At 51.3% G+C, this 14,075-nt stretch overlaps 1 protein-coding gene across 1 annotated transcript; it reads left to right on the top strand.

Moving 5' to 3' along the window:
- The first annotated feature begins 2,373 nt into the window (after positions 1-2,373).
- Positions 2,374-13,156, top strand: POF1B (premature ovarian failure, 1B). Its single transcript, XM_010136865.1, has 16 exons — positions 2,374-2,469; positions 3,203-3,241; positions 3,703-3,804; positions 4,563-4,829; positions 4,974-5,103; positions 5,526-5,697; positions 6,054-6,081; positions 7,507-7,581; positions 9,226-9,318; positions 9,745-9,858; positions 10,034-10,186; positions 10,245-10,379; positions 10,961-11,089; positions 11,335-11,408; positions 11,711-11,825; positions 13,151-13,156. The coding sequence occupies exons 1-16, from the start codon at positions 2,374-2,376 to the stop codon at positions 13,154-13,156; spliced, it is 1,728 nt and encodes a 575-aa protein (XP_010135167.1).
- The last annotated feature ends 919 nt before the right edge of the window (positions 13,157-14,075 follow it).

Here is a 14,075-nt window from a genome sequence, read left to right as displayed (position 1 = left end):
CCTTCCTCTGCAGGATGGCTCCTGCCTGCTCTGGGAAGGGACCCGCGGCACTAATGGCTTTACAGGACTTGGTTACTACAGACACTTCCTGCTGTATCAAAGCTCTTAATCCCTTTGATGCAAGACGGGTGCAGGAGTGTAAGCAGATAAGTGATCTGCTCAGCGAGGCCAGGCGATAGTCTGAACCGCGCTCAATTAATTAACCATTCAGTAGAGTCAACACCGCAGTCCCGGGCTCCCTCCACTCAGATGGGTTTGATATAATCGGTTTGATTATAGACTCTGCTCGGCAGAGGGTGTTTAATTTCCAACATGTGTTGAGTTGCCGAAGCCTTTAAGTCGTGCTGATGAACAGTAGTTTTTCGCTGAAGAGTTTTGCTGGATTAGACTTTAAAGACAGAAGAGGGTGTAGTTCAGACCGGGCTTTGTGTGCAGCGCAGTCTTAATGGCACGGAGGGAAGGCGCTTCATAAAGGTTGTTGGTGAGTGATTAAAGAAGAGAGCAGTAACAAACGGGAGGTCAGCGGGAGCGGACACAGGTTGCGTACCTGGTGCTGAAAGGGAGCTGCCGGAGAGAAGCGGGGGGAACGGGGTCGGGAGTTCCCTGCGCATCGGTTCAGTCGCCCTTTGATCAGATGGTGTAGAGCTGCTTAAACCGGCCGGTGTGACCATACCTCGCGAGGTGTTTTCGCGGGACGCTGGCAGTTTCAGCTAACGGCAGCCTGAGCTGTAGTTCGAGCTTCTTGCTGTGGGTGAGGCAAAGGGCTGCGCGGAGCAGTGTCCGAGTTCCTGCTGCAGAGCCCGGGCAGAGCAATGGTAACGACCGGCGGCCTGGCTGTTGAGTCGCGAGGTTGGTGCGCTCTGCTGTGTTCACGTACGTGTGTAACAGGCCAGAGGGAGGGACAGTTCAAAACCGGGGTGTGCATATAGCACTTGGGAAAGTGGGGTTTGTGGTTCAGGATTCAGTTTTGCTTTTGCTGTGTAACTTTTGTTTTATCCTCGATGTAAAAGCCACGTGCTGCTCCCAGCCATCACAGGCTTCACTGGGAGTAAGTAACAGCCCATTTTGCTCTCATCTGCTTGAGCTAAATGAAGGGTGTCTTTACAATAAATTCTCTCCCATTATGGCTTACACGTCATGAAAAAATAGTATGTGAGGCGGCACCTCCCCCCGTGCGGTGCTGAGGGCTCTCGCCTCCCGCTGTGGAAATGGTGCAACATTAACCAGCTCCTGAGGTCGGTTTCTATGGTTTGGAACAGCCCTGCCATTTCCATATGGCAGCTGCCAAGCATAACCCATAAATTCTGTTTCGATGACTGGATCGCCCGTAATTAATGAGGCAATATGTTACGGATAAGAGGTTCTCACATAGGTGAGAGTCTCACCTTAATTGTGGGTTTGTCTGAAGCTAAGGAAGACTTGTTGAAATAGATTTTAAAATAAGTCTCTAATAGATTTATCCAGTTATTGTGCAAACCATGCAAACACCATCAGTACATGAACTTCTAAAAATCATATTTAAGAATCTTAAAGATTAGCAAAAATCATTAGAAAGTGTTAGCATACATCTTCTGAAATTGTCCGTATAAACATGGACCCAGAACGACTGGTCAGGCCCTTATAAATCCCAGCCTCAGCTGTGCCACCGAAATCCACAACAGCACTGGGCTCCCCCTGTTAAAATCCCACCCTCCCCTACCTTCTCCCCGTACAGAATGTTGATCTCCAGAGCACTGCGGATTAGAGAGTGGCCTGGGCTGTGTCCCTGGGGAGTGACAGAAGAATGGAGATAGCTCGAGATCATCCATCTCCCGTGGCAGGGGCACCGTGCTGCTGAGGGGCTGGCTCCAGAGCCCACGGAGGTGGCGTCTCCTGTGGAGAGCGAGGAGCTGCGGGTGGGTGGTTCAGGGAGGCACCATGTCACAGGGGTTCTGGCTTCTCCACTCCCGCCCAGCCTGTGCAAGTCCAGCCTGCTCGGCTGGTGTGGGCGGGTGGGCGAATCTGTGTGTGCAGAGGAGCGGGGGGAGCGTCTCTGCATCAGAGTTCTTTGGAAATGAAAGAGTTTGGTCATCTTAAGAATAAGCATAATTCTATCCCAGCAAAACACCCTTCGGTTCTGTATAATATCCCGGATAGGATTAGACCATCCCTTGGAATAGTCTGTATTTGAGCAGAAAATGCTCCAGTCCTCTCAGCTCTGAATGCATTCCCTGCAGAACACAGAGGTAACCAGATGAAATAATTTATCCTCTCTAAGCACACAGTGGGAGTTACGTGTTCCAGAGCCCTCTGGCAGCACTGCTGAGTTCAGACAGGTTTGTGCAGCTTCTCAGTAAACTGAAAACATGTCTTTTACTTTTACTTTGGCGCACGATGTGCCATACGATGGTAGTCAGCTCCAGTCGAGAACAGTTACTGCTCCCCCATGGACGGAGCCAGCGGGGCGAGGCTGGGGGCTGCCTCGCCTGGGTCAGGGCAGCTGCTGGGTCAGGGCAGCTGCTGGGTCAGGGGTCCAGCTGCTGGGAAGCTGGCATGAAGGACGGGCCTGTGGCATTGACTCTATCAGTATTTTGCTTTTTAGTTCAAGTTCCGTTGGCGTCAGGGTGATGTGTTCTCCTCCGCGTTGTCTCCTTCTGGAGAGTTCTGTTGACGTTGGTGGGTTCCCTTCCTTGAGGGACCTACCTCAAGCACGTGGCATGTGGGAGTAATCAGCTTTCTAAGTTTTCTGCAGCACTCAGAATTCTGAGATTTCTTAATTACTGTGATTGCTGCTGAAACAGTTTCTGTTCTACTTTGATTTCTCTTTCCTGGTGCTGTTATGATTCACTCTTGGGAGATCTGGAAGACCGCTCCAGGCTTCCTGAACTTACACAACAGTTTCCAGCTGTAAATCCGACCTACTTCAGAGCTGCTCTTAGCCAGTTAAGAACATCTCTGAGACAGAACCGCACCTTCAGGGGCTTCCCACGCACTGCCCGGGGGTTAAGGGAAGAAATGCTTTATTATGAAAACTGGAAGTTTGTTCTGTGAGGAGGAATAAATGGTGTGCTGTAGCCTAACAGTGCCCAGTCCTTGGGTTAGATTCCGTGGGCGATTTTGCTTACGTGAATCAAGAGCTGGATGTGGAGCCTCCAGGCAGTGTGTCCAGTTGGTTATAACTGGTGGTGGTCCACTGAGTCTTTGCTTATTTCCTTCCTTGCAGGGCACTATTCGAAGGATTATTATCGAGAATCCTGACCAGGTAGGAAAGCTCTTCAGCGCCGGAGTTCTGCTTGTGAAACTCTTCCTCCCTGAATTCTCCTGATGTGGGGAAGTGCTCAGCTACCTCCCTCAGGGATGCAAAATATTTTGAAATCACACGCCCCATTCCTCTGATGGTGAGAGATGAAATGATGAGGGATGGAAACTCCTCAGAACCGCCAGGCAGGCTCCCCAGCTCTCGCCAGTGAGGTCCCTGTTAATACCCATCAACAGTAGCACACGTTTATTTTAAAATGTGTGTTTCAAACATGGTCTAGATGGAAGCAGTCAGTTTGTTTCCAGATGGGCCTACACCCAAATGTGTGTATCTTAAAGAACCACCTCAAAGAGTATGTGTCTTCAGATCACAAAACCCCTGACCGTTTTTCAGTCAAAACTGCACTAATTCTGAATTTGCTCTTTGATGACATTCATGAATGTGTTTATTAACAGGTTTCACAGGAGCCATTATCCCCATTTCTTAGAGGGGGGAATTTCTGTCCTGGAAATAACGTCATCTATGAGAAGACAATAAGAAAATATGAGCTATTAAGTCCTTTCCAAGTAAGTTGGTTGTTTACATTATCAGTGCAGAAGAAAATTCAGATGGTAGTAAAAAAAGTAGTGTTTCTGGGTTGGGGGTTTTTTTTAGGGGGGGTGGTGAGGGGGGAACTACTACCAACCTGAGAACCGCCTTGTTGAGGTGTACTGCTCTGACTGTTTCCGGGTGTGTGGCCCATTCTGGACCCGCTGTGAAACCTCCTCCCTGCGCACTACACAGCGGCACAGGAGGGGCTGCAGCGTGGTCCCTGTGCTCCCAGGTGGCATTGCTGAAAGCGTTTACACAGGCCCGCTGGAGAATGTCAGTGTTGGCTCCTCCCTGCGCACTACACAGCGGCACAGGAGGGGCTGCAGCGTGGTCCCTGTGCTCCCAGGTGGCATTGCTGAAAGCGTTTACACAGGAAAATGTCTCCAGCCCTTTCCTCTACCAGTTTCTTTCTCTGAAATAGCAAAAGCTCAGTAAGGAGTTGAACGGGAGCGCTCTGAAATGAGTGCCTAATGAAACGGGATACGCAGATTACATCACGGAGATCCCCGTTGCCTGAGCGTGTTACGAACAACACTCAGGAAAGGTGTCTCCTGTGCTTTTCATGGGCAGCTGCTAAAATTTGAGGAGCTGGGGATTTACAGCTTTGAAATATGACAGTGTGAGGCAAACTCGCGTTCAGTTAGGAAAAAAGGCAATTTTCTTAGTGTAATTAACAATCTGAGACCACCGGTGTTTCTGTGCAAACCCGCATGTTGTTCATTTATACATTAAGTTTCCATCTCGTCGTGCCCAGCCGCTTACACGGCTCCATTCTGGTTTCCAGGAGAAGCAGTACCAGTTTTCCCAGCAGTGCCAGCTTCCCCAGCAAGCCGACCAGTGCTACGTTGTCCAGCCCTGCCAGCAGTCTGAGCAGGCCCAAGTCACTCACCAGTGCCAGCAGACACAGACCAGTAGCCCCTGTGAAATAACTCCAGTCTCCGTGAGCGATGACTGCAGAGGAAACACAGTGAGGAGGGTAACGGTGCAAACCTGCGAACCGGTAAGAACCGTTTGCTGAGTGTTCTGCTACTCACGGTGTACAAACCTTTGCAGACACAGAGAATGGCACCGTACGCCTGTTCTAAGATACCCGCAGAGCCCGTGTGACTCTTGCGGGTCACTTCTCTGTACGTGGTGGTTCCAGATGTTGTCTAGAGCTGTCCGAGACTGTCACATGCCACCAGGAAAAAAACAGCAAGGAAAAGAAAGCTGGTTTAGGTGTCGTACCCTATTTCCTGTTGGCACAGAGCTGCGCTTGGGCGTACCAACTGATCGTCGGTCATTGTCCGTTAAACGTGCTAAGCCCTGCTGGTTGGCTTGGGTTTATCTGGGAGCGTTACCAGCTGTGTCAGGTTTCACCTGTCAGTCGTTGTACAGCAGAGGTTGAGTGCTGTCAGGCCGGTTGTGTAGAAAAGATCCGTGACTGCGTAGACTCGACATACACCAAGTCAGTCGCTCTCTGCCTGAACTGCTCAGTAAGGGCCTCACACCTGTTTGAGTTCAAAGATTTGACACAGATGCACTGGAAGCACTAGACCAGCTTCCTCCACCCTTCATTTTACAGCAGGTTGCAGGTTGTGGCGTTTCTAAAGGCTGCAAGGAAAACACCAGTGCACACAAATTCCAGATTAGTAAGAGCAAACAAAACCAAGTCCATCCTCTGTGTCACATTTTCATGCTCGGCTCTTGTCCCCAGGAAGGGACTCGGTTATGATCTCCTTGCGTCTCTCCTGCCAGGTGAACTGCTCTCAGGAAACCAGCGACCAGCTGGACTGCCGCTACTTCGGGGAGCTCCTCGCCGAACTGAACCGCAAGACCAACGACTTGTACAGCTGTTTACTACAGCATGTGGAAAAGATTGGAGGAAGGTACTGGCTGTGTGTCTGTCCTGTCCTTTCCATGTCCCACAACTCCGGCACTGGCTGGGAGGACAGTGGTGGTGGCAAGTTGTTCCTCTTCCCTGACAGCCAGAAGTGACTGTGTATTTTGCACGTTCACCTCATTTGCTGAGTACCTGAGGACATAAAAACACTGTAAGCCACGTATTCAGAATTAGGAATCCCACACGGAGCAAACAAGCCCTTGCACAGCGTGCTGTGACGCGTGTTTAATGATACAGTTCTGTTAGGTGTCCGGAGGAGACAACCCAAAACTCCAGATTGCCATTCCCTCTGTCCTGATGTAACATTACGTCACGGATTAAGAGGTGGCCACCGTGAGGCAGAAAGCTCAGTATCTGCGTGCAAACCAGTGTTCAGCCTGTGTTCTGCAGCACCCTGCAGATCGTCTTTGGAAGGAACTGCAGAATTGCAGCAGCCAGGAGTCCGAGTCCTTACGGTGTTCCGACCCTTCCCTCACCATCACTGCCGCTTCATCCTCCCCCCTCACTCCCAGTCTCGTTTGGTGCTTTCCGAGTTCACCGAAGTACCAGAAGTGGTCCCTCAGCAGGGGAAAAGCGGAGTCTGAGCATCATAGAAAACCTGCAACACCTCAGGCATGTCAGTGTATCACAGCATAGTTCTGGGTAACCATCGCCCAGGCCGTTAAGGATGTAATTGGTAACCGAACATAACCGGGTAACTGTCCGGAGAAACGGGGATAGTCGGCCTGTGCTAACTGTGCTGTTTGTTAGAGGTACCGGAGGAGACTGGAGCACTAACAACTCCTGTTGCCGAGCACTGTAAAAGGAAGGCAACAGCTCCTCATCAGCTAAAGAACCTTCCTCGCTCCGTCTTAATCTGCCTGTAGCTGTGAACGCGGGTGTGAGCTGTTACCATTCTCCAGCAGCGTTCTGCTAACTGGCCCTTGGCTTTTGTGTCTTGCAGGAACCAGGACCTTGAGTTTACCTGCCAGGTAAGCACTGGGCGCGCTCGGAGCGAGCTGTTCCTGACGAGTGCTAGTCACAGGGACGGAACAGCCAGTGAAGCCAAGGCAGTTCAGCGAGGGACGCTGCTCTTTGAGTTAACGGTTCCTGCTTGGTGGTAGCACTGAGAGCCCCAGACCAGCGGCTGACAGTGTGACAGTACTGAAAGGAAACTTACTTGCATTACTCTGATACAAGAGTCGAATTTTGATGTGTTTCCACTGTGTTGATTCGAAGGCTCTTCCGCTCTCCTGGCAGTGAAGCTGCTGTTGGGCAGCACGTGCTGCCGAGCGCTGGGTAGTGCAGAGCAGGGCCACGGGGGCTGCGGAGGGCTCGCTGCTGTGAGCCGGGCCAGCACAGCACCGCCAGCACCGGGTTTTAAAGGGCTGGTGTACGTGGCAGGATGACTTCCCTAGGTGAAGTGACATGAAGCAGTGGCACTGCATTGCTGGCACATCCCTGGTGACACACGGTTGTCTTCAGAAGCACGAGGTTTGCTCCTCCCTAGCACATACTGCTGGCACCTCTAGTTTTTAGCTGTTGCTCTCCTGAGAGAGGTTTTGAATCTGCTCTAAAACACAGGTGACATGGACTGATCTGACTACACGTTCCATGTGTTGTGTCATCTCAGGTTTTGTACCCCACACATCTATCAGACCGTGGAACAGTTTTCTCAGGTGCACTGTGATCCATTCTCACTCTTACTTGTCGTTTTTCATAGTAGAGCCGTGTAATTCAAGAAGAAACCACGTAAGGATCTCCCAGGCAAAATTCTTAATCAGGATGTCTCCCCTTTCCTCCCCTCTTTGCTTAGACTGAAGAGGTTGAAGATTTGATTCCCAAAGGACTGTCTGAGGCAACGAAGCAGCAGATTCGCTACCTCCTGCAGGTGCGTGAGCAGGGCAGGGGGGTGGGTGGCAGCCTGGAGTAGCGCGGGACAGTGGAAGCTGCCTTACAGACACCAGGGGCTTTGTTCATAACACACTGCTCTGCTTACACCCGTTTTTCCTGGTGTAAAGGGTGTGGAGTCACAGAGGTGGCCCCCAGTGCCGTAGTGTGGCAGTTTTCACGTATTTTAAAGTGAGCTGTACTGGTGCTCTCCTGCAGTTTCACTTGGCTTTTGACCAGTTTCAGGAGAACACAGATCTTGCATCTTTATCATCTGCCTGTGTTGTATGTTAATGCTTTACCTCCAAAGCTAACAACAAACAGGTGGAGCTGCGCTGACTGTTCAACATTAATGGTCACGCACAGTCAATCCTGACAGCTTCACTCTCACCTGAGACAGACACTGTGGTGAAGAACCTCTCCCACAGCGTTACGGTCTGAGGGTGATGGCATTCGGTAACAAACGGAACCGTTTTGTTAGAGCAGGATCCCAAACTCCCTGCGCTGCTCAGCAGCTCTGTCTAGATCTGGGCTCCCAGGGGAGGGGGGAGGTGATGCTGAGCTTAGAATCCTTCCTGGCATCACTCAGTAATGGCTGAGAGGGGAATTACTCGTATTTTTATAGCCTAAATTCAACCAGTTTGAATTAAATCCTTTTAATCTACTCTTACAGTGTATTACACAATAAAACCAATAAAACCGTAAGTCAAAACTGAAATTTCACTTTAATTAGAAACAAAGAGGTGGTTACATGAGAAATGGGGATTTGGAAGCCTCAGTCACATAATACCACCAGTGGGGATAAAAAAATGGGACCAGGGTGGATCAGCACCCTGATGGCTTCCTGCAGTGTGAGTTGTGGGAGAGGAGCAGCGGAAGAGCAGCAGATAGGAGGGTTTCCCTTTGTCCAGGCAGTAACCAACACATCTGCTGCACCGGATATCCAGCCCTTCCACACGTCAAAACCTGAGGAATTATTCTGTTCTCCCAGATTCTGTTTTTCTTCTTTGAAAGAGTAGAAACCCACCATGAAATGCACTGATCTGTGCTGTTAACGTCCATTCAAAGGAAAACAAGGAATGGTGGTCGGCTGCTGTGCACTACAGCCTTTCTTCTTCATCCCCTGGCGCCTTTAGTCTTTGGGAGCTTCTTCCTTTTACGGGAGGAGTTGGTTGTATGGAGTTTTTTATTTAAAATTTTTAAAGTTGTAATCAAACGCCCTTGCCCTCAGCCTGCAAGTGTGCTCTGCCCCATCTCAGAGATGGTGACTGGCTCTGTGGCTTCGCAGGCAGGACAGTAACTGTTCTAAACCAGCCAAAGTCACGAAGCTCTGAAGGCTCCAGAGGTGACAGTGCTGCAGGAACACCTTTATTTCGCCTGTACTGGTGGGCATGGGCAGTGCTTGGCTCTCTCGTTCCCTCCGTTCCCAACACCACCCTGTGTTCCAGGGCAGTAATTTAAAAACTGCCATTTTTCACGTGAACAAAGCGCATGAAAATGTGTGTCGCTGTAGGACCTGGGTGCGCCCAGGATGACGTGTGGTAGTTCTGGGAGTGTTTCCAGCTGTGGGGCAGCTCTCTGTTCTGTGCTGCGGTGACCAAAGCTGCTGCCCCACCCAGTACACACTGCCCTTGTTTCCCCCCAGATGAGAGTGACATCAGATAAATCTCTGAGACTTGTGCTTTCCACGTTCAAGAATTTACGTGAAGAGCTTTGCCATCTGCAGGACGACCTGGGGGTAAGCTGTTCCCCTTCTCTGTCCTCATCCCTTGGGTTCTGCCGGTCAGTGGGAGGTCAGTTCCGATGAAATGCCGATGGGGAAGCCCAGGCTGTGGTCGCTTAGTGGAAGTGGCTGGTGTCTGAATGGACTTGCGTGACTCAGAGCGAGTGGGGAGGTCAGCTGTCGTTCCAGCCATGGTTTTCAAGTGCTCAACTTGTCGAAGCCTAATAATAGCATTAATAACTATGAGTAGTTCTGGGACAGGTGGCAAGAGCCACGTCCAAGATCTCGCTGCTTAACCCCAGCACACAGAGCTGCAGGTGCTGCAGTGCTGGGCAGCAGTAAACACCCTCAGTTCTGAAACAGCACCTACTGATTCCCCATGCACGTGGCAAACGCGTACTGGAAACAGCAGCTATGGACCGTGAACACTTTGTCTTGCAGAAGTTAGAAACCGACAGTGTCTTACTCAAGAAGGATTTGGCTTTTAAAGAGTCTCAAGTGAAAGAATACGAAATGATGTTGACTTCTCTGAGAGAGAATAATCGTCAGCAGCAGGTAAAGCTAAACACCTCTTTCCAGGGTAGTCACAGTCAGCCAGAAACGAGCCCGCGTGCTGAGCCAAGAGTGCGGTGGGTGGCTGCTACTGCTCTGTGCTGGGGGTGACCCCGCTCCTGCCTGAAGGGACACACACCAGGTCAGTCGTTCATTCACTCCTCTTCGTGCTTTCCAGCAAGGGCTCAGAGAGAGCGTGGCCAAGTGTCGCTCCCTGGAAGAGCAGCTCCTCTCTCTGCGGCTCACCGAGGGGGAAAAGGACTGTCAGCTGAAGGAGCTGGAGTTCAGCAAGCGAGCCCTGGAGCAGGAGATCCAGAGCCTCAGGCTGCAGGTAACTGGCTCACTCAGGAGCTGCCGTTTGCTGACACAGACTCGCAGACGTATGACAGTTAATGACAACGACTCCCTTGCAGGTCTGCACCACCCCAAGCCTACAGACCACCACAGACGAACTCTCCAGCCGATACGTAGAGATGATCAATAACTTGCGAGAGGACAAAGATCGAGAGATCCGCAGCCTCCGGGTAAGTTGTTTAACTTGGTGGGGGGGAGGATGTGTGTTCCTCACTGGTACAGCTGCTATTTTAATTAACGAAGAACAGGAAAGATCTGCCTACCAACTGTTCCGGTAACTTTTGGTTCCGCAGTTACTTCATAGATAGACGCTAATGGCGTGGAAACCCTTATGGTAGAGCAGAAAACTGTGATGTAAAAAAAATACAGTTCCTTAGATGTGGGAATTTGGGATTAATCAGATCAGCAGCCTTTCCTGACAGGATATTGTGTGTGTCCCGATGAAGTAAGAAACTCCGGAACAGATCCCAGTCAAAACTGTATGAAGGGAATGCCTGTCAGGTGAAGCACTGCAGTAACGTTACTGCCCTGGAAGGCAGTTCAACGTGTTCAACTACGGGCTTGAGACTGGGCAGAACTCAGAGCCGTCGGCACTGCTGAGTTCACTCTGCAGCTCAACAGTCTCATTTGAAAATCAAAGGTCTTCCTGTTCCTGATTTCACTGGAAAAGTAGATCTGGAGCCCTGGACAGGTACTGAAAGGTCCCTGCGAGAGCACCAAGCACCTGACTGTTCCCCAACGTGTTTTGCAGTCTCAGCTCTGCCAGTTCCAGCAAGACATGTCCAGGAGAGAAGGAAGTAACAGTGACTTGCAGCTCAGGTTGCAGGAACTGACGTCCATGGTGGAGGAGAAAGATGCTTGCATTAAACAGCAGCAAGAGGTAAATACAACCTCCTTCTCCCGTAAGACCTTCTGTATTCAAGCCGCCGCGTGCTGGGTAGGTGGAAGCTCGCAGCTAGTTCAGCGGTCGGAGTTTGGCTGTCGTTAGCTGAACGCCATTCCTCTGCCAGTCCCTGGGAAGGGCAGACTCTGCCCGAGTGCTCTGCTCCTGCACATGTTTTGTTGTGACTTTGGTGGACTCCAGGGAACATTTCTTCATCTGACTCTTGGCTTTGGGTTTCTCAGGAGCTCTTCAGACTGAAGCATGAGAAGTCATCCAGCTGTCAGTCCCCTGGGGTAACCGCCGTCATCACCAAGAAGTAACGCAGTTACTCTCCTTTCTTACAAACGCACCCCTTAGATTTGCCGTGGTGTCTCTCTGCTAACCGCTGGACACTGCCTGTTCGAGGGGAGGAAGGCGAGACAGGTTGTCCTGTCCGGGGAGGGGTCAGTGCGAAGCGCTGCGGGGGTGGCAAGCATGTCCTGAGGTGTCCTTCAAATGACCGCACTGGCTGTCCAGTTCCTGGTGAAAACCTCTGGGGGTTAACGACTGCGAGGACACTGGGGCGCAACACGGGCGGGCAGATCACAGCTTCCAGGTTCACACCTCTCTTTGACACAGGTACCGGAACCAGTATCCCATCCTGGGGCTCTTGTCTGACGACTACAGGGTTACGTCGCCTGTCAATAAATCAGAAACCATTGTAATTGAGCGGACTGGAGAGATCTGGAAACAAGTAAGTTTACCCGGAGATTGCCCATTCAGGCTCTGGAATGCCAAAGTACTTAATGAGCTTCAGAGAGCATTCACCAAACCCCACATCTGAGGGAACGCGGTGGCCTTAATGGGGCCTGGCTGCCAAGAGCAGAGGGACTGAAGAAAGTCGCTGGCTCCTGCAGAAGGAAGTTAATTGTTGGGTGGAGTAAGAATAAACCCGCCTTTTATTGTGTTCTCTGACATGTAATTACCCCGCACAAAAGACCTGGCCTTGCCCTAATGCTCACACACGGGCAGTCTTGGGGCATCCCCCGCTGGGGAGTTCCTTCCACGGGAACTTGTTCCGCTGGTGCTCTCAGGGCAGGGAGGGTTTTGGGTGGGCAGTGTCCTCCCGGTCATCAGTATTAAAGACTCCAACTACTGCAGGAACACTTAAGCACGGCGTCCCTGAAACCTGCAGTGAGATGGGGCCGTGACTAACCCAGGAGAGGCGCAGGAGCGGTGACTGCTTAAGGAACGTTTCAAAGTAAAATTAGAACCCGGGAGTGCAGAAGCTATTTCTGTCACAGGGCACACGGCATGCTGCCAGGCCTGAACCCAGGGCGAAAGCCTGAGAAAGAGCCACAGGGCCAGTTCCCACCCACCTGTCCTGAGCAGGGGAACCCGATGACGCCGGCCGCAGCCAGAGCAGGGGGAGCGGCACAAATAAACCAGCGTCAGGAGTAGCTTTGTGAGGGACACGGCCAGGAACAGGGCAATTCTGTGAGCAGCCTGAGTAGACTCGGGGTGGAACATCTGGCACGTGCTGAAAGGATGTTCCTGGAGTAGGACCGAGAAGGGAAAGGGTGGAGGTCACTGGCAAAGGCCAGAGTTTTAGTCCTGCTCTCAGACTCTTCCAGTTCCGTTGCAACCTGGTGAAATGTCAGGGAATTAAACATGAATACAGCCCCCTGCCCAGCTCACCTGAACAGTTACTCATACTTTCCACTGTAAAAAACAAACCAAACTCAACCGACAGTGGAGAAGGGTGCAGTTGCCACCTGAAGAGCTCTGTGTCAGTAAATAAATGAGAACTGGCCCTAGTTTCCAAAAGTCTCCATCAATCACTAGTGCACGTTTCAGCTGAAACCGTTACTTTGCTGCAAGGCCCTCTTGGTACGTCCGGAAGTGCCCATGTCACCACGGCCCCAGCTGCACGTGTACTTTTGTCTGTGTTCCAAGAAGTGATGCTGAGCATCTGCTCAGGAGCGAGGCTCACCGGCCGTCTCGGACACAGGCAGTGCTGAGTTACGTACAGACACCAGCCCCTCTGTTCTCCTCTAACCGGCTGTTTGTTTCTTCCAGGAATGAAAGCACTCTCTAAGCCATCAGAGCTGCTCAGAGGAGTTCACAGCCACTCACACTGCTTTACTTCCTGCTAGTTTACGTCCGAAAAAAGTTCAGTCTGGTGGTGAGAAAGGCTGGGGAAGGCTTTAAGGACAGGGCAGCACGAAGATGATGGAAACCACTGTCTCGCTCTCCTGGTCAAGACCTCAGTTACCTGTGCCCGTGCACTGCCACTGCTGCCTGTGGACAAGTGGTGTTGGGTCTCTTTGCTGTGCTTGCTTCCCGCTCAGCAGCCTGCAGCGTGCCATGCTTTGTGGACTTGGTTTGCCTTGGCAAAGAAGGAGGCAGCCAGCACCTTTTCCTCTTTGCACTGTCACCATGTTGTTCTATCTAGCTACTCAAGCTGAGAGGGAGAGCGAGGCAGGGCTGAGTCCTACAGACAGCAAATGGCACTGATGGACTCATGGGTGGTGCCGGTTCAGCTGCTGCTCCCTGCTGAAGATGAAGCAAAACTCAGAAACCACCTCTCTGGGGAACTGCCAGACCCCCCTCCCTGCAGACCGCTCACACCGTACCCTGCCTGCTGCTGGGAAGCTACAACACAAAGGACAATTCCTCAACTCCCTCCAGGTATCCAGCAGCTCAGACACACCTACTGACCTGCCAGAGACCAGTTACCTTCAGTGACATGATGGGGCAAATGCTGAGTATAAAGAATGTTGCTGACCTCAGAGCTCATGTATTTTCAGCTGAATCTTTTTAAGCCCCCAAACAAGCCACAAATATTTATTTGCTGTGCTTGAAAAATTCAAGAACTTGGTATGTTTTTACAAAGCAAAACCTGGTGTGAAAGAAGCTCATGGACTAAATCTCATTCCCAGCCCAACCTTCCCATTCCGGTTGCTGCTCCGGGCAGGACCACAGCCACAAGGACAGAGCTGTC

The sequence above is a fragment of the Buceros rhinoceros genome, unplaced genomic scaffold (assembly GCF_000710305.1).
Source record: "Buceros rhinoceros silvestris isolate BGI_N320 unplaced genomic scaffold, ASM71030v1 scaffold10760, whole genome shotgun sequence".
Taxonomy (NCBI): Eukaryota; Metazoa; Chordata; class Aves; order Bucerotiformes; family Bucerotidae; genus Buceros; species Buceros rhinoceros.
This window is presented reverse-complemented; position numbering and strand designations above follow the sequence as displayed.

Coding starts and splice junctions, on each gene's coding strand:
- POF1B (XM_010136865.1), top strand. CDS start 2,374: ATGTGCCATACGATGGTAGTCAGCTCCAGTCGAGAACAGTTACTGCTC. Junction 4,830..4,973: donor CGGTGCAAACCTGCGAACCG/GTAAGAACCGTT, acceptor TGGTGGTTCCAG/ATGTTGTCTAGAGCTGTCCG. Junction 11,090..11,334: donor GCATTAAACAGCAGCAAGAG/GTAAATACAACC, acceptor TGGGTTTCTCAG/GAGCTCTTCAGACTGAAGCA.